This window comes from Epinephelus fuscoguttatus, linkage group LG5 (assembly GCF_011397635.1).
Source record: "Epinephelus fuscoguttatus linkage group LG5, E.fuscoguttatus.final_Chr_v1".
Lineage (NCBI taxonomy): Eukaryota > Metazoa > Chordata > Actinopteri > Perciformes > Serranidae > Epinephelus > Epinephelus fuscoguttatus.
Window position 1 is genome coordinate 28,186,121 of NC_064756.1, and position 24,848 is coordinate 28,210,968.

Below are 24,848 nucleotides of genomic sequence, written 5' to 3' on the forward strand. Positions count from 1 at the left end.
GGGAAACAATGATTTATTCTGCATACGTGCTGCACTCCCACACCTCAGTAGCACGGAGAAAAACCTTGTCAGTATGTACTCCACCTTCTCAGCACGTGACTGATGAACATCTCTATTATAATCATCTTGATTCACACTAGGACACTTTCCCCCATTGTCAGATAATTAAGCTGATTTAGTCACACTTGAAAACACAGAGGCTGAGTGAGGGTAGTTCTCTGAACACCACAGATCTAAATAAGTTTGTTTAATTTGAGCATAAAGAACTTTGAGTGTGCAAGATCAGTGAGATTACATAATGTCTCATCAGTGTTGTTTAGTGTTAAGACGTGTACAGCAGGAATAAAATAAATAAGTACATTGTAGTGTAGGTTAATGCAACCAGTTGGAGTGAGGAACAAGACTTATTGTTCAGTTCAGTGAGTGTTAAAACTGTATGTAGTAGTCAATTTTAGTCTGTATTTTTTTGTTGTCCTTCATTCCCACCAGGTGTCCATTCGCCGTACACGTACTCTCTGCTTATAGTGGTATTCTTTCAGGTGCTTTTTCAAAGCATTTGGAATGGGAAGCATGTTAATGCCATCGTAGGTGGTGCAGCTGCTTATGACTGCTCGGCAGATGTGCTGCAGGGAGAAGGGCTGTGTGCGATGGATGGGATTAGACAGCAGGGGCTCGAAGAACATGCAGGAGTTGGGGTCCTTGTAGTGCTCCAGCAGTCCCGTCACCGTGGGCGCATGGAAGACACTGGGGTCGTGCACGTCGAAGCTAAAGTTGTGGTTCCACTGTTCAATGCGTGCATGTAGCGAGCGGCAGTAGCGGCGGAAGCTAACTGAGAAGAGGTAGTCCTCCTGGGCAGAGTCACGTAGAAGGAAGGTGCCTTCGGGCTTTCCCTCTAGCAGCGTCTCTGCCTCATAGCGGTCCATCACCCCCCAGTAACACGGGAGGTTGGTGATCTGCAGCAGGTCTGGAACTAAACAGTGAATGTAATCAATCTGAGTGTGGATGCGGTAGCCGTCGTGAGATTTGGGATGCTCACTCGGAGGAACTACGGCTCTAGAGGGCACGTTGGTCGCTGTAACCTCTGGGTCAACCAGAGTGTCGGGGATGGTATCACTGGTGTGGACAGAGGCTGATGCTGAGGCCACCACTTCATCCAGAGTGTCCAAACAGCTCTGTAGAAGGAGCTGGTGCTGCTGCTGTCTTTGGAGAAGAAGCTGCTGTTGCTGATGAGTGGAGGCTCTGTCAGCCCCGGACAACTCATTCATACCATGAGCCAGCTTCGGGCCGTGCTTGTAGAGAGGGTTAATTTGGGCCGTCACCTCGAACGTGTGGATCTCTGCATTGGGTGGTGGCTCAACACCTTGTTCGATGCTGATGCGCCTGCGCTCTCGCAACCTGTCATCAACGTCCTCCACCACGGTGGCCATTGCTGGAGTAGGGGCACTACACACTACTGCAGAATCAAGAATGGGAGGCTGGGTAATGGGGGCCGTGTGTTGCTTAATGAGATACCACTTCTGAGCCAGTTCTGATCCTACAGGGAAAGGGCAGTCATCCAACATCAGCTCACTGAGATGGATCTTGCGCCTCGAGGAGGCACAAGCAGTGGATGACGAAAGAGCCTGTGGAGATGGCGCTGGTGTCGCTGCACTGTGTGTCTTTATTGGGAAACACTGCCCCATTGCATCTTGGATTTTTTGCCGGAGAGTGCGACTGCTGCTTGACCCTCTGCCCTCGCCATCACTGGATACAGGTGACTCTGTACCAGAGCTAACTGTTCCCAGTCCTGGCTTGGCTATTACTCGCTCTTGTCCTAGTAATGAGGCAGCGGCTTCCAAGCCCTGCCATCTCCAAGTCTCCTTCAGGGGAGAGGAGGAAGATTGGTCCCTTGTCTCGAGGTCACTCAACAGCTCACCATACTCAAAGCCATCACTGACGGGCCTCTCAGCTGCTGGATCGTGGGAAGCAAGGCCTTTTTTCTTCCCCTTTCCACCTTTCCGTCCACTGCCTGCATCTCGCCTCTCCTCTGAGCGGCTCTGTCTCACCTTGGGACGGGCCCCCCTCTCTCGATCTTTCCCTCGATTCCCTGACTCCTTTGGTAATGACATGATGGATTATGTGGTGAAAAAGCAACAGTGAGGCCTCTTCAGGGAGCTGTCAAGGGATGACGTGTAATTGAAATTAGCTTTTGGTGTTGACTTTCCCATCCACATCCCTTGATTGAGACGTCACTATCACTGTCCATGCATTGTGGCTTTATGGAGTAAAAATGACCTGCAAAACAAAAAAGGAGTTCAGTTTAAAGCCTGCGGTCAACTTTTTAAGATCATTTATTTTCATATTATATAAAACTGATACAATCTAACCTGACAGCCCTGCTCCAAATTTTGCCTTCGTGAAGGTCATTATGTTCACTTTTTGTTTAACCCGCTTTAGAGATGTTAATTTTATAGCTGCAGCTGACACTTACTGTCATCAGCATTTAATCTGTGGACTATTTTCCCCACTTAATACATCAATCTTTAGGTCAAGAAAACAGTAAAAAATATCCATCACAATTCCCCAAAGCCCTCGTTGCCATCCAAACCTTAACATATCCAATTTAAAAATCAGAGAAGACTATGAAAACTTCTGAAGATACATTTGAAAAGCTGTGCCCAGTTCATTTTTGTCATTTCTGCTCTGAAAAATTACTTAGATGATCAATCTTCTATCAAAATAGTTGGAGATTAATTTCCTGTTTATCAGCTAAATAACCAATTATTTCAGCTCTACTTGATTTAACTTTATGGTCATTTCGGAAGCCATTTTTGGTGTCGTTGAATTGCATAGCATTACATTTAGGAGGTGTTTTCAATGTGTGGATACTTTTGAGTCTATCTATAAGATGGGAAGAGTTCACACTCATCAGTATACATTGAATTCAAAGCACATGAAGCAACTAAAGGACTTAAAGGAAGCAAATACTAAGGCCAGCACAGGCCAAGCTTTGATTTATGCCACCACTGTGGCCTCTGGCTCTAGGAGGAAGCTGTCCGTGCTGTAAAGTTGCCTGCATGTTACCTTATTTTAGCTGTCAGCACAATCAATTCAATTCAACTCTTCAATACTTTGTATATCCTGCCTGAAACTGACAAACAGGTACACAGATATGTTTACTAGTTAAACCATCCACATCTACATGAAAGCACCATAACTTATGATGCTTTTCCTACAATTTAAAGCTTCTTCTAACATGCATGTAAGTTATGTTGAATTCATAATATTATGACTAAACATATGCTGGTGAGAAACCCATAGGCTACCCGGAAGGCAGTGAAGTTATGAGGCGGTTTTGACTGTGATTTAAAAGAAAGATCAAGTTGACAGGAATCTAACATTACAGCACTGATCAGTTTAAATTCCCTCTTTTTTTAATCCAACTCTTGTGTCAAACCATTATCTTGTTTTTGCCATGAAAAGAGCATGAACGCTCGGTATCAGGGATGTGGCTCTGTCCTCCCACAAATAACGTCAACTACTATCAAGACAAAGTGGACGGTCGATTACAAACAGAAATTCCCCAACTTTTTCCACTACCACTCAAGCTAACGCTAGCTAACATTAAATACTTGCGAAGTGTCAGCTTCTTCAGGCATATTCACGACTTAAATCACCCTTTACAGTAAAAGATATCAAGCGATAACATTTACGTTAGCTTCCGAGCTAAACTCGTTAGCAAGCAGCTGTTTATGTTCGGGAGGCTAAGTTAGCAGGGCAGCTAGCTAATTGCTAACTTGGGTATCGTACTCTGCTGTGGGAGGAAAGGTTAAGTTGTGTTTATGTGAACTTATTTCTAGCTTTTTCAATAGTGAGACAAAATGCGAGCATACCTGAGTTGTTGGTGTGAAGTTTCCAGACGAAAGAGCTCCGGTTTCTTCTTAAATAAACTAATGACGTTAACAAAAAGGCGGCTAGCTCACATTAGCTTGATAAATGAACTGCTGATAGCGCGCAACCCGGAAGTAAAAAGTAATTGGAGTAATTTCTCCAGGAATGTCGGGACATAAAAAGAGAAGGCTGTAACATGACAAATGAGAGCAATAAAAATAACTCACAGCTGACTTTTAGCAGCTGCTAAAAGGCGTGTCCGATGTGCGACAAAGTAAACAGACACAAACACAAACCACAAGTGAAGTTGCAAAAGAACTGAACCTCTTTATTTGGACTGTCAATGATCCGACGGATGCTGCACTCCAGACCATTCACACATATGAGTGACAGTAAAAAAGTAGAGTAAGCATGGGATGCAAAAAGGTTCATAAAATATTAGAAAATGTCTGGGGAGTCATCAGAATTAAATATAAATTGTACAAGAGAAATATATGCAATGTAGCCTACAGCTGGCTGCATTAATTTAATAATTATGCCTGGCAGGGACATTAACATGATCTTGGGACCACTTGGTAGACGTCTCTATATGACACAGGCTCTGTACCTCCTAGTGGATGCTTGGTATGTGGAAAAATACACCAGGCTTAACTTGTTAAGTGCATTTACCCAACTCTTTTCATGCATCACTGGAATGTAAACATGGAGTAAACATATTCCTTGGCCTGTTATTAGTGTTCTGTTTACTCATAATCACATAATTTGTGGCTCAGATAGGCATTGTCACCCCCTGCTGCATCTTTATCACGCACAGACACTCGCAGAAATCTGCTGCACTGTACCTCTGTGTCTATTTGCAGCAATATGTGTAGGCTGTCCAAAGCTACAGAGGCTATGAAAAGGATAATCTGAGCCATTTGTAACATAACACAATTGATCTACAGTATATTGAAGAGTTAAAAATAAGATAGCCGATTCTTAAAGTTATCAGCATTGTTAACTCATTGAAAGTCCTCTGCGGGCATGAGTGTGATGCTTTTTAGTAAGTCAGATCTATCCAAGAGCCTGCTCTGAAGAAATCCATGACTAGAATACTACTCAAGACCATTAAATCAACATATTGAAGATGCTGGAGCTGTGCATTTCAGGCACCACATGAACAGTTTTCAGGACATGACAGCTAACCTTTCAATCACAAGGCTAGGAAAGCTTTTCTCTCTATCACCACTGCATGACCAGAAAAGCAGGTGTTACATGCCTCATACAGTTATCACTTTGAAAAAAAACCCAAAACAAAACAAAACCTTGTGAGACTCCATGAATTAGGGGGGTAGAAGGCTTTGTTTTCAGGCTCTACCCAGCCAGCTCATGTGCGAGAAGGCGTCAGTTCTTTAATGTGTTACATAGTGAGACAATGGAGTATTCATGACATCGCATAACATGAATTGGGCATTATCCCAGAGAGATGTAAACAGTGACATTTAGGCGGTATAAACATACAACATTAGTTGCAAGATTTCTGCTTTCTAGCTGTTGATGTCTCTGGGCACCATCAACCACCATGTCCTCTATCTACAACAGTGCTGTATTAGTGTGGCAAAACATGCGATTATAGAAAATAAGCATAAGTTATCAATATCAAGGGAGAGTAAAAAATACAATTGGAAAAAGATATCTGTAAATAACCATCTTTACTAGACAGACCTCCTATGGCTCTGCTGAAATAAAATGTGAATTCTTATCCCTGCCTTATGATGCAACCAAAAGTGATCCAAAAGTTAAGACCATATTACACATACATGCACCTCCGCTCTGCCACATTCAAAGACAGAGGCCGTATAAGACAAGTTTTTGATTCAACACTGATACCACATGATAATGTTAGGGTTCTGAGACTGAAAACACATTGAGACACAAACAGAAAGTATGGACATCATCAAGCACCTTGAAAAAGTATGATTCATCAAATCATCACATTGGCCGTTTGAGGAAGAGGGCACTGCGAGGGTGAGGCGCTGCGCTCTGGAGCATTTATTACATGAACAAGCTTCATTTTCCAGAGCCAATCATAAGAAGGCCAGGGGGTTGAGATGGGTTTCATTTAGTTTTCTCAGCCAGCATTAGAGTGTAAATTGAAAACACTCTACCCTCCTCGCTTTTATCAATTCAATATCAAATCAGCTCTCACCAGCCCTTATTCACCCCTGTGGGGATTCCTCGGCACAAAATGAGATTCATCATCATTTATGTAGTAGGGCATAAAATAACAGAGACAAATTGCAGCTGGCATAAATTATTCGGACTGCTGTTCTTTTTTTTAAAAAAAATTATACCATTCTCTTGCATTTCACTACAAATATCCTTCTCAGATTAACAATCGCACAACTCTTCTCTTTGGCTTTGTACGTTTAGAGGAGGACAGTCGCTTCTGCTTTGACTGTGTGTTCGGGGAAAACAACCAAAGGGTATGCCCGTGGTTGAGTTACAAGCTTTTCCTCAATCCTTTTGGTCCTCCCTTTCTTGCCTTTGCCTCAAAATCATGTCCTCTGGAGAGGGAAAAAAAGAACCAAGGAAAGCTGTTTAAATTTCAACAAACACCAGTCGTCACTAGCACTGGTTATATAACAATTAGTCCGGCTAGGAAGTGTATTGGTATCCGTGTATCAATACCTGTCAATAAGTGGAACCTCAGTGAGTATATCCTAGGGCCAATTACACTTTAGTAGCTAATATCAAAGATCATTTAATGAAAGTGCCTTACTCCTGGCTGGACATTTTCTGAATCTACACATTAACTGGTGCAGGGGCTGTGGCTGTCAGTGTGTTCTGGTAAGAAGCCTTGCTCTAAGGCAGGAGAAAAAGAAGAGTAACTCATAGGGCAGAACCCCTTTAAGACAGCACCAATCCACCATTTTTCTCTCAGACCACGGCAAACTGAGCCACTGCACATCATGTCACAGTCCTGCAGGTGACATGGAGCAGTTAGCTTTTTTTTCCCCCTCTGTCCTGCAATATAATAATCATCTGTATTCCATTTTTAATAAACTTAGTTGTATATAATAAAGTACAAAAATATTAGAGAACATATACACAGTTTTTTTGTCATTTTGTAGTGACTGCTTTGCCTGGTTTTCTTAAGCATACGTATATCTTTGTGCTGGGTGATGAGGAACTGAGCAGGCCTCAACTGACGTGTAGTTTTCCTTTCTTCTTTTTCATATTGTCGATGTCCGGTCTGTTCCATCTGAGGAGGAGATTGGAAATATAAATGTTTGAAGACATTTACAATCATAAAAAATACCATACCATTTACATTTAATCTGATAAGGGTAGTTAACTTTCAGACAGCTCTACTCCCTTTCTCCTTTTTCTCCCAGGAGCAGATTAAGTCATTGATGCCTTTTTATGTGCCCATGAATTTTTTTACATTCATTGCATGCATTTTTATGTTATGTCAACCACTGATGTTTGCATTTCTTTTATTTATTAGATCTGTTTCTAGATAAAAGCAGCTCCTTTTATACATTGGGGAATTGCTTTGTAAATAGTATAAAACTGAATGTATAACATCTCATTTGTTTAAACAGTTGTGGATAAATTCCAGTGTGTATGTCCCTGCTATTTGAAAGTAAGCCAAAGTAACTACATTTACTTGCACTTATTAAATTCAATATATATGCAATATGTCACATTATCATTAAAAGATGGATGAAGAATAGGATTTTCTGAGATATTATTTTCTGGATATGATTTTCAGGCTGTTGAATGAGTAGATTTGCTTTGATGACAATCAGCAGCTAGCTGTCCTGTCTTTTCCATATTTTGGCATGATTACTGCCATTTGCTGACTATGCATGGCTGCATGTATATAGTATTATGCCTAGTCACTTTGTCACATGTAAACAGCCTGTAGGGTTATTAAAACGGACAACATTAATCTGACTATGCATGGCTGCATGTATATGGGAATATTAGTCCAATAGTCACTTTGTCACCATGTAAACAGCCTGGTAGGAATACTGTCTTTTAGGAATAAGGGCAAAAAACGGAATATTCTGTGCATGTAAACGTAGTCAACATTAATTTTAGATTGTTCACACAGATACAATCCTATCAAACTCACAATGAAGTGTTCATGCAGCAGGGATACCTTTCTACGTCATTCACCGAGTAAAATAATACAGAGCTACCGTCCCTTAATCTTCTTTGACACGATCATGCAAATTTTGTCATTCAAGTACACCATATGATGCACAGAGGTGAGTATGTGTCATTCTCTCTCCACAATAGGACCCAGACTGTGACTTGACTAATGATATTGTATAATTCAGATGCTATGAAAAATTAATACACAACATAACTAATTAAATATGAATGATAAAAGTCATCAGACTTTTTTTGTCTCTATTGCGTGGGAGAAGTTGTGTGTGAAAAATATTGTTATCCCTGATGGACACAAACTGTTCACTAAATCCTTTCTGTCATGACCTAATTGTAAGAAGGTGTTTTTGTCTAGTTGGTGGTTTAGTGTGAGGTTTGCCAGCCAGTGGCCTATTTAGTACTGAGCTGCTGAGGACACTTACCCCCTAAGGCATGCTCTGTCATACTGAGGCACAGTGACTCCAGCGTGGGGTTGATCTCCAGGTCAGCACCTGGAACTTGGCATTCTGTGGGAATGAGTGGAAAGAGTCTCAGATTAAAGGAAGAGTGAGGTTCATATTATTGTCAAATTTCAATAAAATCATTTTTTTTCACACTCTAAATTTAAAAAGCAACTGTATTGTTTTTTTTCATTCAAAATAAAGAATGTCCAAGGAAAAGAACAGGTGCAATTATAAGGACACTATTATGCCTTGTCATGATTAAAGATCAAGTGTATAGGATTTAATGGCATCTAGTGGTGAGGTTGCAGATAACCTTAACATAACTACAAAAATGTATAATTTTAATTCAATTAATACTCCTTTAAGTGTGCAGGACTCAAGGGGGTAACTGTAATTCTCAAAAGTATTTTTAATAAAACATATTTATTTCTATTAAATTACAATGACTTTAGTATCATCTGCACAGAACCAAACTATGTACAGCACACCAGCACAGTGGTTTCATTACTCACTCTATTTTCCTCACAATGACAAAGTGCTATGGTGCTAATGCACTGTTCACACATTTCCTTAAAATAAACTAAGTGCCAAGTAAATGTTACAGCACGTTGGAAAGAACTCGGGGTAGAAAGAGTGCATAACTACTGCTGAAACATGCCATGAACTGATGAACAGTATGATGATCAGTTTGATCAACAAGTAATTTGCAGTCATGATGCTGTCTGATACAAATAAAGGTGAGGTACCCAAGTTACATGGCTTAAGTCAAGAGTGTGTTGTGTGTTTTGTGTTTGGCGTGAGTCGCAGCTAACATTTCACTTGCTTACAAAACCAAAGTGTAATCAAAAGCGGTCACTCAAGACACACTTGAGCTATATTCTGATGTCAGGAGTAAACTGTCATTTGTCTCGAGTGGATGCAGACGGGATACATAATACAGGTTTGAGGAGGGACGGAGTGTGAGTGAGCTTGAAAGTGAAACCTCAGAACACAGGCCAGCGACGGCCATTTGGGTGTCAAGTTTGACCCTTGACTGATCTTTAACTCAGGTGCAAGACTGTGCGGTGATGAGTGACGCCTAGACATGTTTTGAAAGGATCAATTTGGAGAAGCCAGAGGAACACATCACTAAACTCTGTTGAAATACCTGTCTCTTTATTATTATTACAAAGTACACATCTTTTAATAGAACAGAGAAGAGGGATGTTACTGGAGTATCATCCAAGCATCAAGTGAACTCCTAGAATCTTGCCTATTTTTTTGTCTATGTGTATGTGCTGTATCTGTTACAGTAAACTTGGAAATTATGAAATAGTTCTGTAATCCTTTTTTTCTATAGTGAGGTTTTATAAGATAATTTGTACTGAACTTTAAAAATGCAATACTATGAAATACCTCTTAATCAATTTTAACAACTGATGTGAGTATGTGCACTACAGGGAGTAAATTAAAAGCCAGGGAGGCAGCAAAGTATTTAGTTTTTCTGGGGATTATTTAAATTGAAACAAAACAGCAAGGTGCTTCCTGGTGGCCAAATGGTTGGGGCGCACATCTCTGTTTCAGTTCTGGCCAAGGGCGGGTGTTGACATACCCTCCTCTCTCCCCTTGTTTCCTGTTTTTCCTGTCTGTACTGCTTTATCCAGTGAAAGCAAAAATGCCAAAAAATAGTGTTAAAAAACAACAAACACCTAGATGTGAGGTGAACATCGCATGTCGTGTGGGTGCTAGGCACGTCAGTTCTAGTTACTGAAGCATGGTGTACAGACAAAGGTGCTATAAACAAAACATCATCCTATCAGACACAGTCCTGTGGTTAGAACAGAGCCTTCCCCATTTAAAACTAAAACAACAGTATAAAGTAGCGAGAGCCCCTGGCTGCAGACATGGAAACTGTAGCATTGCTGGGTTCATACATCTGTTTAAGTTATGAATTTTTGGCTTTCATACAGAATGCTTTGCGATGGAAATGTTCTATGCAGGCTCTGTTGAAAAATAGCAGGACCATTACAGATGAATTTGCAATGCTCATGTCTGGCATCTGGCACACAAGACAAGGCAACCATAAAGTTATGTGTATTGTACAAGGTGACAGATTGTTTATTGCTACATGCCGCTATGCTGTCTTGTTATTTTGCCCTTGGCACAGCAGGAGAGCACCTCTCTGACTTGGCATCTGACCAAATGGCCTTTTTTACCTTTTTTATCAAAGTTGTGTAGCTTGAGTTGCTCACAAAAGTCACAATCTGTCAAGTGTGCCACTTCTAAATGATTTCTGTCCCATTAACCATTTCCAGTTTAGCTTAAAAAATTAATTCTACTTTAAAAATGAATGGAGTCCTAGATACACAATGTGAAGCACACAACAGTGTGAGAAAATGTGAACAGGAGATTAAGAATGGCAAGACTTACAGATGTAGTTTTGCCAAAGAATACAGTATAACGAAATGTAAACAAAGACAGGAATAGACTTATAAAAGAGAACAAGAGGCTTTAACTCATACAATACCTTGCTGCTGGAACATGAGCATGGTTTGTGGGGAAGTGTGGACAGGGAGTGAGTGGGTCCGCTGCACAGAGCTGCGACTCTGACTTGGCATGCTGTTACTGCCCCCAGGGTTGGCAAACCACAGGTTCTATAGAGGAAAACATAAGTTCTCATTAGGGAGATGCCACTCACCCTCGGAGGCTGACGGGGATTTGCTTATCTTTCAGCTAAGTCATTAAACAGGATCTCTTCAAGGTATGATAATGAATCAATTCATATCAAAATGTGATCCCTAACCTTGTGTGCTGTCGTCGTGTATACTGATTAAACTGCCAAAATCTCCTGTTATTTCACTTGTTTTCCTGTCAGAACAAATGTTTACTAAGGCCTATTATGACTCATTGGGCATGACACCATGCAGGTCAACACCGTAAGACATAGTGAATGTTCAATAGGGCTGGCATGATATCAGATTTTCACAACACGATTATCGTGGACAAAAGATTTCACAATGACGATATTATCTCAATGTGTATAGAAATTTTGAAATAATAATAATGCTATCAGTTTGCTTTGTTTCTTTTTCTGGCAAATGAATAACACTCAAAATACAAGTGTAGGGAGGTGTTGGAGAGAGTGTCTGTAACTTTAAGTGTACAAAATCATTCAAAAAGAGCAACCACATTGCTTTGGGGAAGGTAGACAAAGCGAGAATGGAAAGAAACGAAAATGATTTAAGAGGCATTGGACTACTTATTATCGTGTGTATTATTAACACAATATTGATATTGTGTTGATAATACACATGATTACTTATTATCGTGTGTATTATTAACACAATATCAATATTTCATAGCTTAGTCACAAAATTCAAAGTCATGTTACTACTTAAAGCTGTGTAGTAAAGGTTTTCCTTCAGCTTAATAATAATAGTATGATCTGTTTTGTTCACAATTTCATGTGTCACATACTGTTGTTGAAATGCTCATCCATTGACAGGAATACTGACTTGTCTACCCTGGCCTGCCAGCGCAGGATTAGCGAGTGTGTGGCGTGGAGATGCTCCTCCAATCCCGCCGGGACTCAGAAGACCGATGCGCCCGGCTGGGAGTCCACGAGGAGTCATCTGGAACTGCCTTTGTCCCCGCCGCCCTACAACTCCACTCACAGAGCCTGCTGTGGGTAGGGAGTTGGACCCATAGGTCCAGCTGGGTTAAAAAAAACAAACAAAAAAGAACAAACATCAGAAATCAATGAGAGCTAAGAGAACTGTTAAGGCTCCTTCATATGAAGTGGTGCTTTTTGAACGGGGAAGAAGAGAGTGAAAGAGAATCAAAGTAAAAGTTAGACAGTAGGGGTGAGTGCAGGGAGAATGTAACATTCAGCCTGTCTGACATCTCCCCCGCTGAAGAGGGAGATCAAAGGTAAAGAAGGCCAGCGGAGTCTCACCCTTTCTGTCGGTACACAGGCATGTCCAACATAGCTTTCCGAGGGAACAGGCGGAGCAGTTTGAGGACCTGCTGCTTCCAGGAGACCAGCCTTTTCTTGTGAGTTTCTGTGAAAGCCTGCCACAGAGAAAAAGACAGCAGAAGAAAAAAAGGCATCAGAATTTCAAAGAGCACTAACAGAGCTTCAGCAGATGCTTCTGGAATTTGTGATTTTCAAAGGAAAAGTTTTTTTTTTCTTCCTTTCAGGAGAAAAAACACTATTAACACTATTTTTAATAATTTAATATTTCTAAGGCACTATTTATAGTGCTGTTAGACTACCAGTGGGTGCATTTACAACAATGCCCAAATGACCTCATGTCCTCACCTCGTGTGTCAGACACTTCTCAATGAGCTGAAGGTAACAGCTGATATTCTCCTCATCTGGCCTTGACACTAGCAGCTGGGTGCATACTGAAACAAAAAGAAGCCTGGGCTTATTTTATATCCATTAAGCACATTTAGAGGGTTCTGAGGGAACTGTGTGCACGTGTAATCACTTTCAATCTGGGAAAAAACATCTTACTCTTACCTTTACCCATAACACGAGTGAACTGTCCCGCAATGTCGCCGTCTGAGATGGGTGTGGCTGAGGAGTCTCCATCACAGGGAGGTGGGTTGTGGGACTGGAAGCCCTCTGAGGCCGGCTCTTTATCTGCTCCTGTTTTTGTGGCATCTGAAGTGGAGGTGGCTGTGTCCGGGGTGGTGGCTGCGTCCAGGGCAGTCTGTGATGCACTGGGTGGGCTGTAGGCCTTGATGGGTGTGATGATGATCTGTTGCAGCTCTTGGAGTGCGTTACGCAGGTTTCCCCCTTCCAAAATATCCTGCCATGAGATGATATTAGTGTCACATGTCGTATAAGCAACTCAGAGATACGCTTTGTACAGATTTCATTGAGTCCTGCTCTGTGTCTGCCTCTGTGCAGCATGTAAATTTCTCCATGTCACATGACCATTGAGTGCATACTCAAGTGCATTTTTGATTAACACAAGTGAAAATTCATCAAGGAAGAACACTGTTATAATTTTTTTTAGCACGGGAAGACCAACACCATCTCATCTGAATTACCTTTTCTAAAGACTTGAGCACACTCTGCCTCTCTCGCAGTTTCTGGATACTTAAGGCGATCTTATGTCGTGCTCCTTTAGTGACATTCTAAAAAGGGGAGAGAGAATGTAACAAGACACTGTGAGAAGCAGGCGAATCATTTCTTGTGGCAACACAAGTGCAATTTATACAGTTACTAAATAACAAACCTAATCACCATTTGTTTCATTAAAGCCAAGGGGCAGAGGCAAAATCACACCATTTGTATGTTTGACTGGCTCAATATAACTGTAGGGTGCATCACTTAATTTCATGCCTCATTGAGAGTTGATGTATCATCAGGTTCGAGGACAGTAATGTTCACAAATTGATAAGGAGGGTGGAGTAATCAAAGCCCAGCCCCAGAGTATGTAAAAGGGAGGCTTAAAAACCTGCGACTCCAGGTGGTGCTCTGTGAGAATCATCATCTCCTCATAGGTCATCTGGGAAAAAAGTGATGCATATTTATGAAGGCGGAGACTCTTCAACCATGCGGGAACATCTAGAACAAATACACACCAAGGGACAAAAAAAAAAAAAGGGATGTTACATTTCGGCTTATATCACCACAGCTGTTGGCTGTGTGCGGCTGTTACCAGAGCAAAATGCTGTGAGCGCCCTCGGCTCAGTTCAGTTATGAACTCTGACCTTTCATGCCACTGCCATCCTCCTGGAAGGTGTTGCGAGCGGAGCCCTGTTCTTCTGTCTGCTCGCTGCCTGAGGAGGCAACACTGCTCTGGGGTGAAAGGGGTGCGTGGTCTGTGAGAATGAAGTTCTGTCGACCCCCTGCGTCATCCTGGCTAACCCACTCAGAGCCACAAGCCTGAGGACTGGAGGGAATAACGGACATGGACTTCTTCAGAGGGCTAGGCTGCATCTGCCCACCCAGACCTGGCAAGGGAAACAATCAATTTTAGGAACAACAGTAATTTTTGGAAACTCCTTCAGAAGAAAATTAATACATGTTAACACTAAGACCTATGAGAAATGCACACTGTTTTCACAATATGGTAGATGTCTACAGTGGTCTCACAGTGGTCTCACAGTGGTCTCATATCCCCCTTTAAACCTATTTCCTCATGTTTTCACCCATTTCTTAAAACGAGGAGAATGAGAAACAATACCTGTGTTATTGCTGTTGATGGGAGATGACATCCCGCCTGGGAAAGGCATGTGTCCGTTCTGGCCTGCTGGAGACGTGCTAGATGAGGGGGACTTGTCGTGCCAGGCGAGGCCAGGGTCCAGAGCCTCAGCAGAGCTGGGCCATTCATCTGAGCCCTGACGTGGGTGGTAGGGGCTAGAAGGGGCCCGGGGTGCGTAGCCACTGGATAGGTGCTCCTCCAGGTGGTTGAGCCACATGGCCAGAGAGGTGCGGTCATCCAGTGTGGTGGCAGGGTGGATGAGCGCGTAGGACAGCAGCTGCCTGCTTTCTTCTACAAACAGGCTACTCTCAATAGTGTGACTCAACACCTTCTGCAGCAGCTTCATGTACTCACATTTGGCCTCGCTGTTGCGTGGCTGCAGCAGAGGCAGGTGGGACAGCAGCAAGGACACAACCTTCTCCTTTGGCTCCTGATGCCACTGGCTGACAATTGCTAATGATAAAGGGCAAACAGAGAATTTCACCAGCCATTAATCTTTTATTACTGTATGAATTAAGGTCTTCTTCTATTTTAGGAGAAGATAGAACAAATAGTGCCCCATAATCATATATCATTGTTAAGATATGACAAAACACTCTCATACAACAAAAATCTCTCAGCTACCTGCATTGTTGGCCTCAGCTTCTAGGATGTGGATCTCTGTGCAGTCTGCCAGCCAGTGTTCAAGGCAGATGTGTAAGAAGCGAGCCTGGGTGCGGGACACCCTCTTCAGGAGGGACAACAGTGCCACCGTCTGTTCACACTCATTCCAGCCCTTGAACCAATCTGTGAGGATACCTACCTGGTCTCGGAACATCATGGCGTGTCTCCTCAGTAAGGAGAACAGGAATGTGTGGATGGGGAGGGGGGTACTGAAAAGACTGCTTTTGCAGACACAGACAGTATCAGTCACACCCCGCACAGCGGGGTTGTATTTGCAACAGTCCTGGGATCCCCTCAGACTGGACCGAGGGGCCCTCACATGGTTCAGGTGCAGACACAACTGCAGACACCGATGTCGTGTAGACTGTTGGGAAGATGTATTTTTATGTGAGGCTGAAAGTGTGTGTCAACTGTAGTTTGTAATGACACAAACAGGAAAAGCTTGGTTTTTCACTCTGGCATGGTCAGGATCACATCATCTGCACTCTATTAAATCAACAAACAGAGAAAGAGAGAAAACTTAGATGATAATTCAACCAATGTCTACTTCAATTTTAAAATCATAACCAAGATTAACTCGATCTATTCATACCACAGAATTAGTACTGGAAAATCTCTCTCGGTGTTTTAGACAGACATTCCTCTGCCCCAAATTTGCAAATAGGAGTCAGAATTTTCATAAATGATGGAGCTGAATCATCAGCTTCAGTGAGTGACAAACTGATTACACAGTGAAAATACGTAAGATAGTATATAAATAAGAGATTATGTCACACACAGCCAATATAGGACAGACATACAACTTCAAACTTTTATAATAGGCAAAAAAAAAAAAAAAAAATGGTGAAATAATATATGACATCAAATTGAACTTTTAAACTTTTCCATACAAAATGAACTCTGTAAGTATGAGAAATACCAAGAAATATCTCAGTTTTAACTGTGACTGTAAGAATATTATTTGAGGTAAGCTTTTATTTATAACTTTATCACTTCATACACACTCTCCTCATACCATAATGATTAAGTCATTCACAAAAGGTGTGCCAAACACCTTATTCTAAAGATAACAGTCCAGGTCATTAAAGCTGAGAGTAATGCTTACCACAACACACTAAAATAGGCTGCTATCCAAAGACTAAGGGCTGCCATTAATGCCATGTATTTACAACAGCTAGTTATAACTCAAAAGGTAGAACACAAACATAGTCACAAACCAGTTAGGGTATGCTAACATGCTGCCAAAGCTACTGATTCCCAATACTAAACGGTAGCACCTGTAACATTGTCAGATATTATTTTGATTATACAACAAACCTGAGTGTCTGACTATGGGCTCAGGTCAGCAGACTGTTGTTACGGTCACCCCTGAATTAGGTTTACTAAGTTGAAACAAGCTAACATTACATCGGGCAGCCTAGCATTAGTTAGCAGTTAGCCAGAGTTAGCCAGGCCCAGTGATGTTACCCCCGAAGCAGACTGCTCAACACAGTATAGACTTTTAATAGCAGAAGTATCACACCAAGATGTTTCGATGCCTCATTTTACCACGCCAAAAGTCACGTGACCACCCCAAACCAGGCCTCTTAAAGTACGCCTCAATGTTCAGCTATATATTCTGCTTACAGTGACTCGTTGTGTAGAGCAAGTTTTAACTTAACAAAGTCACAATAATGAAAGCATAAGATCGCTAACTAACTGTTTCATCATGGTCTCGGATTTAATCCACCGATATTCAGATGCAATACAAAGGGCTTGTCCAGCAGGTGTCGCCATTTTTGACTGTATCAAATGCTACGAAATAGTGAACCATTTTTAACACACAATTGCCTCATAGTGATTCAGTGCTTTAGAAAGCTTCGTTTCCCCCAACACTAGTTTGGTCGGCCTCGTCACTAATAAGGGATTCAAGATTTGTATTGTTGTTTTTTCGTTAACAGTGTTGCTAACCATTTTCTCCGTTTCGTACTTCAGTGTTAGCGGTGCAAACAGGGACGTTAAAACGCAGTTTTTATCGACAGCAGGTTGTAGCTAGTTGACTAGGCAAAGTTATGCGAGTTGTGATTAACAAGAAACAGACTCAAAAGGTTTGTTGTTTACCTTTGTCAGTTGTCACTGGTTAGCGAGCCAGGCTAAAGTGCTAATGCATAGCTAGCTCGACGGTAGGATAGGGAGAGCTAAGTGCTAGCGCTAGCTTCTTAGCTAGCAAGTTTTGCTAATAGATGCAATAACGTTAGCTTAGCTGAAAGAAGCGTAGATTTCGATCCCATACGAGGTATTCCTTAAGGATATTCCGTTACGGTGGCAAGCTTCCGTGGTTTCAAACAGGCCATGGTAAATAATGTGTGTACAAAATGTTTATTGCAATGCAGAAAATAGAGAGTGTACGCCTGGAGAAATCTACTTCGATTTTGAGTTGACGCAAGACGTGAGTGCGACGTCACACGTCTGGACGATACGTAATGTTTTGTCCCGCCCACTGTCTGGTAAATAAAAAGGCTCCCACCCTGACATGTGAACATGTAAGGCTTGAACCCCGAGTTGTAACCCCTGTTCATGGACGAACTGAAATGAAGTAAACATGTCTTATGTTTTTCTTAAAGCAGAATTTGGCGCTATGATCATGGTTGTATGAAAAGAACAAAATAAATCCAGACCTGACAAACTAAGGGACTGTGTGTTACTTATCAGAGGAGGTTGGTGGCTGGGATGTGACTAATTTTTTTTTATTTATCATAACCCTCCCTGAAGCTACAAGTATTTTTCCTTGAGCCTCCCTGAGTGACTGGGGGGAAATGCATGACCCTCCCTTCACCATAAATAACCATATTTTTTAATATTCACACCAAATGTACAGTAGGTATTGGAGCCAATGCAACAAGCAACCAGCACAGGAGTGAGTTATCCCTAAAAAAACCCCCAAAAAAACAAACAAACAAAAAAAGAAGCTGAAATCATAAACAAAATCCAAATCCTCCTTACAAATTGCATCACCACGTAAGCTGTTGTGCACTTCAGCAGAATATGGGTGCATGACCGCCACACAAATCCAACAAAACTTAATAAGCCTACACACAAATAGCTTCCATACACACATCACAGCGCATACAAAGCCAGCATTAGCAGCATGTGCATATAATTACAGTTCTCCCAAATAAACCTGTAACAGCGTAGCAGCAAATGCCAGAATAATATCAGTAACCCGGCACAGCAGCTGATTTTTAAAACTTACCCTTTGATGATTGAAAGTTTAAAATTAGATTTGAAAATCCTGGAGTTATCCTGTTTGTATCCCGATGGAAGAATTTGTTGCACATATAATGTGTATGAGGACTGTTGGAAATGTGGAAATCTGATGATAATTTCTATTTTTACAGTTTCTTACTATGATAAATAGCATAATATTGGTGATTTTTTTTAAAGGCAAACATGCCTCTGGTCTGCTGGGAGGTTTTGGGGCTCAGATGGTATTTCAAATAAATACAAAATGCAAATATTTAAAGTTGTATGTTTCTCTCTTAATGTTATCAAGTGAGGTGGCTGCAGCTCAAGTGGTTGTCCAATAATTGTAGTAAGGGAACAGAGTAACAGTAACAGAATTGGCAGTTCAGTGTCATTTTTCTAGCTTCTCAAAAGTGAGGTTTTGCCACTTTAAAAAAGTGATAATTTTCTGCTTTGTATCATTGTAAATTAATTATCTTTAGGTTTAGGCCTGTTACACACAGCCAATTACAATACATCCTCTTGCGCTCTGGGAACATTCAGTGGAGATTTTTCAACATTTTGGAAAAAATAATCAACAGATCATTCTGTCATGAAAAGAAGTAACATAAAGTGAGGTCACTCACCACAGACAAAAACTGTTATGTTTAACACCAAGACATACACATGAAAACACGCACATGGCCTAAATGTCTTAGGGACTGTTTGTTACTTATAAGAGGGGAGGGGGTGCTGTAAAATAGGGGAGGCACATCACATATTTTCTAAGTATAGGGGAGGGATTTATGTTTTTTATTTTGGCTTAACATCTGTGCCAGTTCATTTTTCTGTTGATGTAGTAACTCATTAATTGACTGTTTCAGCACCAGGGCAAACAATCCTGTGTTTTTTATGTAGGGAATACTGACTTGGGAAACAAGGAAGTCATTTCAGACACAACCATAGTTGGAAATTATAAACAGATAAGAGAATTTTAGAAAATAGAATAAAGATAAGGATCTCCATAAAGTGGATGCTGTTGAGGGTAAATCAACACCAAAAGACGGAAGAGAAAACTGCTGTTGCATTAGTCTGAGTGGGCTGAGAGCATAATGTCTTCTGGCCACAATCAGCTGTCACAGCAGCTGTTTGCTTTCAGCTGTTAATGACAGAAGACGCCACAGCACGCACAGAGGTAAATGGAGAAGGACCTGCAGTGACATCCAGTGTTGGGAAGGTTACTTTTGAAATGCAATGGTTACAGATCGCAAGTAGCCCTGTTAAAATGTAACAAGTAATGTTACTATTCTGATTACTTTATCAAAGTAATGTAATGGGAATTCTATTGATTACTTGTTAACTATTTGCCTCCAAGAACACTGCAATCATCTGCTGCTGCTGGTTTACTGGAGGTTTCCAGTAACAGCCAGGAGAAGATGAGGGATGAAGCCTTTGTCAATTACACCCCAAAGTTATGGAACACTACATATATCAGCTATCACTACATATAGCTCACTAAATATTTTTAAAAGAAAGCTAAAAAAGAACCTGTTTACTTTAGCCTTTAACTAGCTCTGCCGTTCCTGATACAGGTCTGAAACTCTTTCTATTTACACGTATGATTTATAGTTTTACAACTCTATGATTTTATGAATCAGTTAATCCATGTTTTAAACTGTTTTAGATTTCCTTTTATATTAAATTGCCTTGTCTGTTTTATGTCCATTATGTCTATATAATGTGAAGCACTCAGTGTTTATACTGCCCTTATTGAAAAGCACCTCATGCACTGCACTTCTTGTATGAAGGTGCCATATAAATAGAGATTATTATTATTGTAAATGTTACTATTAATACTTTTCTAACAAATATTTTAAACTGGGCAATAAAGCTAAAAAATGGCTACACCAAAAAAACACCTTTGTAATCATCAGCATTTTGATTAGTAACTGTAATTTAATTATATATTTTTTTATAGTGACTGCAACTGATTACAATTTTTTTAGTAATTACTATGACAAATAACTAGTTACTTCCCAACACTTGCCACACCACTTATTAGGGTGGGGCCAGAGCTGCAGCATGCCTACATTTTTCACCAGCAGAGAGCAGTAACAGTAGTGTTATACTCTGACAGGAACATATTTTAATAGAGACATTTTACTTTTGATGCCTATGATTTACTCCATATATTAAGATACTTTTTCTCACATGAAAAATGTAAACTTACCGTACAATGTTATTATTAGTTTGAAGGATTTGAGGAAACTTTCAAGCTCTGCAAGTTTCTATTTAATGTTCATGCCTGTATCTTAATAGGAAGTGAAAGTAACCCAAAGGGCACCAATGAAACCACTTCACTGTCTGTGTTAAACAACATATGGTAAAACTGAGCCTCCTACACTTTAAATATTATTAATTTATTAAACACTATCTCCACTGTCACTAACATTCATACGTTTATCATGCATTTCTTCCCTTGATGCATTCAGGGTCCTGTGTACAACCCTGGGCTGAGCCTGCACTCCGCTGTCACGTTGTGTAGTTGAAAACAGGAAGCAGCACTGGTGCTTGCTCCACCGACGTGCCTGCATTTCCCCTGTCATCTTGAGGAGGCTCTTGACAGTCGGAGAGAAACTGTCAGTCTGTCGCGAGTTTGTTTCAACAGGGAAGTGTCACCCGGAAGACAGGCAGGCAGAAAAGGAGCACTTTTTGAGGATGGTAGGTGAAACTGATGCAATTGCTCGAAATGTTTTGCTTGTTTTGTTGAATTTTATTGACTGTGATAAAGTGTCATTCATACGTAGGCTATGTGTGTATTTGTTTTTCTTCACTATGCCATTGCGACACAAGCCGACCATCGCCCGCGCTGTTTCACACAGGAAACTGCATTCTTGCATGTTGCAGCAAAAACCTTTCCTGCCCTCAATATGTCAGAATAGTTATGAATGTTTAATGTATCCACGGAAGGGGGATAGAGACCTCAGCATCTGAACAGATGTCTCTTACCCCCTTTCTTTGTTTCTATTTCTGGCCTGTAGACCAATCCACATAACTTTATCACAAGCCCAGGAGCTGTTATCATGTTTCTTGGTTTTGAGTGGTTTTTTTTGTGCCATTTTGCAGACAAGCACTCTGGTTGTGTGTGAGGTGGATGAAAGTCTGAAAACTAAACTGGAAAAGTTTAGGTTTCGAAAAGAGACCACCAATGCTGCCATACTCAGTAGGTATCACACACTCATTATTAACGTCATAGTTACTTGCATTATGTCCACACAAACAATATAACCCCAGTTCCAAAATAGATGGGATGCTGTGTAAGAGGTAAAAAAAGAGAATGTGCAAATCTTTTTTTAACTTCAATCCATTTGAATGCAGTATGACGACAATATATTTAATACAACACTGAACTGTATTGTTTTTTGTAAATATACACTTATTCTGAATTTGATGTGTGCAACATGTTCCAAAAAAGTTGGGACAGGGGCAGTAAAAGACTGGGAACGCTGTGGAAAACACCAGTTTCAAACATTCCACAGGTAAACAGGTTAATTGGTATCACATGAAAATATCATGACTGGGTTTAAGAGAGGCATCCTCATAAGGCTCAGTTGTCACAAGCAACGATGGTGACTTTTATGAAAAACTGCACGGGCAAATAGGCCAACAGCTTAGGAACATTTCTCAATGACTAGTTGCAGGGAATTCAGGGCTTTCATCAAAACGTTCAGAGAATCTGGAGAAATCTTTGCATGTAAAAAGGCAAGGCTGAAAACCAGAGTTAAATGGCCGCAACGTTTGGCCCCTAAGGTGGCACTGCATTAAAAAAAACAACATGACTGTATAAAGCAGTGGTTTCCAACTGGTCCAGCCACAGGGTCCAGATTTCTCCCTAGTCGTAAGTTCAAAGTCCACGCAGTTAAATGCATTCAGCGTCATACTTGTGTTTGGCCATGTTGTTGAGCTAGTTTGCTGTCTCTGTCAAGTAGCTGTCCGCTTTTCACTCAATCAACAGCAGGGAACGGCGCTACAGAATAAAAGCTCTGTATCGGAAATTCACTGTATTAAAGATAAAGTGTGTTTTTTACAAAGCTGACATGTTTGTGTGTCACTTGCGGTCCATTCAAAAGGGACCTGCGCCCCACTTTTGGACCATGACCCACCAGGTGGTAACCACTGGTATAAAGGATATTACTACATGGGCTCGGGAACACTCTGGAAAACCATTGTCAGTAACACTTTCAGACTCTTCCATGCAAAGTGAAAGGTATATTTCTCTGGGCCAAAGCTCATCTGAGATGGACTGATGCAAAGTGGGAAACTGCGCTGGTGTCTGATGAGTCCACATTTCAAATTGGATGTGGTGTCCTCCGTACTTAAGAGGAAAAGGACCATCATTATTACCAGCACAAAGTTTAAAAAATCAGCATCTGCATGTGTGTTAGTGCCCATGGCATCATGGGTAACTTGCACATCTGTGAAGATGCCATGAGTACTGACAGCTACATACAGGTTTTGGAACAACATATGCTGCCATCCAGACAATGTCTTTTGTCTTTTTCAGGGACATTCTCGCTTATTCCAGCAAGACAGTGCCAAGCCACATTCTGCACATGTTAACAGCCTGGCTTCACAGTAAAAGAGTGCAGATACTAAACTGGTCTGCCCACTGTCCAGACCTGTCTCCTATTTAAAATGTGCAGTGCATTATGAAAGACAAACTGCGACAATGGAGACCCCGGACTGTTGTGCAACTTAAGTCATGTGTCAAGCACAAATGGGCAAGAGTTTCACTTTAAAAATTTCAACAAGTACTGTCCTCACTTCCCAAACACTTACTGAGTAAATAAGAGATGTAACAGAGGTAAACATGCCACTGTCCCAACTTTTTTGAAACGTGTTCAGTTTAAACATTAAATATCTTGTCCTCAAACAGTACTCAATTGGATAAAGGTCAAAAAGACTTGTGAATGATTTCATTCTCTTTTTATGTATGTTTTGCACAGGGTAAACACCATATCTGATATAGGTCAGAAAGGATTTACAAATCATTGCATTCTGTTTTTACTAACATTATATGTCCCATCGTTTTGGAAATTGGGGTTGTAAAATCAGAACTGAAAGCCTTAACAATCATTTTTATTTCTTAGTGAAAATAGACATGGAGAAACATCTTGTCGTCCTTGACAAGGAATGTGAGGCAAGTCAAATTTTGTGATTGTTTTTTTTTTTGGGAGGGGTGGAGGTGGGGATGGGTGTTGGTTCATTCTGTGTTAAAAAAAAAATCACCGACTTTTTCTTTTAGGACATCTCACCGGATGATTTGAGAGAGGAACTTCCAGAGCGGCAACCCAGATATCCTTCTTTTACTGTCTTGTGTATACAGCAAAATCCTTAAATTCACAACAGTGTTTTAACTCTGAAAAGAAGTTTTAAATTCCTTGACAGTGGCGTACATTCATCGTCTACAGCTACAAATACGTCCACGACGACGGGAGGGTGTCGTACCCTCTCTGTTTCATATTCTCCAGTCCAGCAGGTATGTAACTGCAGTATCTTAAATCAAAGTAATCCTTCTCCTTACATTTAATTATTGTTCTGCATCAGCTCAGTTGTACAACTTAACAGGGTCTCTTCTGAAATCTTTTTTATTATAATGTATTATAGCGATGAAGGTGGTATTTGTTGGATTTGAATGTTTGGTTAAATTAAAGAACCCCTGTGAAAACAAAGTCAATTTCATTTTAACAGGATGTAAGCCAGACCAACAGATGATGTACGCAGGCAGCAAGAATGAACTGGTCAAAACTGTAGGGCTCACAAAGGTAATTATCTCCAAATTATGACCTGTGTGTTTTATCATTACTCCATTGTGACACTTACTGAATGTAAACCAAACCGAAACTAATTTTGAATCGACTAAAGTTGATTGGCAACTTGCTTAGCAGGTTATTCATGCTTATGGATTTGTGATGAGTTATATATCTGAGCTTCTTTGAGTTTTTGTGGTTTCTTATTCACATTTTGAACGTCTTATTCTCTGCTTTACTCTGAGGTCTTTGAAACGAGAAGTGTCGATGAGGTGACAGAAGAATGGCTGAAGCAGCACCTGTCGTTTTTTCGCTGAATACGTGTCTCCAAAGCTGTCAGTTTTTCTTTGTGAAACATGCCTGTGGATTTTTGTTTACAACTGTTGTGCATGATATTTCTATTAAAAGATTTACTGTATGAAAGGAAGTTTTGATTTATCCATTTTGCAGTGACAGTCATTTTAGACATGAACAATCTGGACTGAGCATCAGCTACACAA

At 40.9% G+C, this 24,848-nt stretch overlaps 3 protein-coding genes across 3 annotated transcripts; 1 reads left to right on the top strand and 2 right to left on the bottom strand.

Annotated features, from left to right (window-relative positions):
• Positions 1–341: 341 nt before the first annotated feature.
• On the bottom strand, positions 342–4,098 carry socs9 (suppressor of cytokine signaling 9). The gene is made up of 2 exons (XM_049577085.1): positions 3,873–4,098; positions 342–2,274 (listed from the first exon to the last, which is right to left on the bottom strand). The coding sequence occupies exon 2, from the start codon at positions 2,106–2,108 to the stop codon at positions 477–479; it is 1,632 nt and encodes a 543-aa protein (XP_049433042.1). The 5' UTR covers positions 2,109–2,274; positions 3,873–4,098; the 3' UTR covers positions 342–476.
• A 74-nt stretch (positions 4,099–4,172) lies between these two features.
• LOC125888819 (protein Smaug homolog 2) lies at positions 4,173–17,764 on the bottom strand. The gene is made up of 13 exons (XM_049576435.1): positions 17,438–17,764; positions 15,299–15,823; positions 14,657–15,127; positions 14,181–14,423; positions 13,925–14,034; positions 13,515–13,601; positions 12,979–13,270; positions 12,775–12,860; positions 12,409–12,524; positions 11,969–12,167; positions 10,981–11,107; positions 8,454–8,537; positions 4,173–7,114 (listed from the first exon to the last, which is right to left on the bottom strand). The coding sequence occupies exons 2-13, from the start codon at positions 15,492–15,494 to the stop codon at positions 7,086–7,088; spliced, it is 2,040 nt and encodes a 679-aa protein (XP_049432392.1). The 5' UTR covers positions 15,495–15,823; positions 17,438–17,764; the 3' UTR covers positions 4,173–7,085.
• A 3,293-nt stretch (positions 17,765–21,057) lies between these two features.
• On the top strand, positions 21,058–24,771 carry gmfg (glia maturation factor, gamma). Its single transcript, XM_049577028.1, has 7 exons — positions 21,058–21,259; positions 21,665–21,761; positions 23,689–23,738; positions 23,844–23,893; positions 23,995–24,077; positions 24,290–24,363; positions 24,594–24,771. The coding sequence occupies exons 1-7, from the start codon at positions 21,257–21,259 to the stop codon at positions 24,663–24,665; spliced, it is 429 nt and encodes a 142-aa protein (XP_049432985.1). The 5' UTR covers positions 21,058–21,256; the 3' UTR covers positions 24,666–24,771.
• Positions 24,772–24,848: the final 77 nt, after the last annotated feature.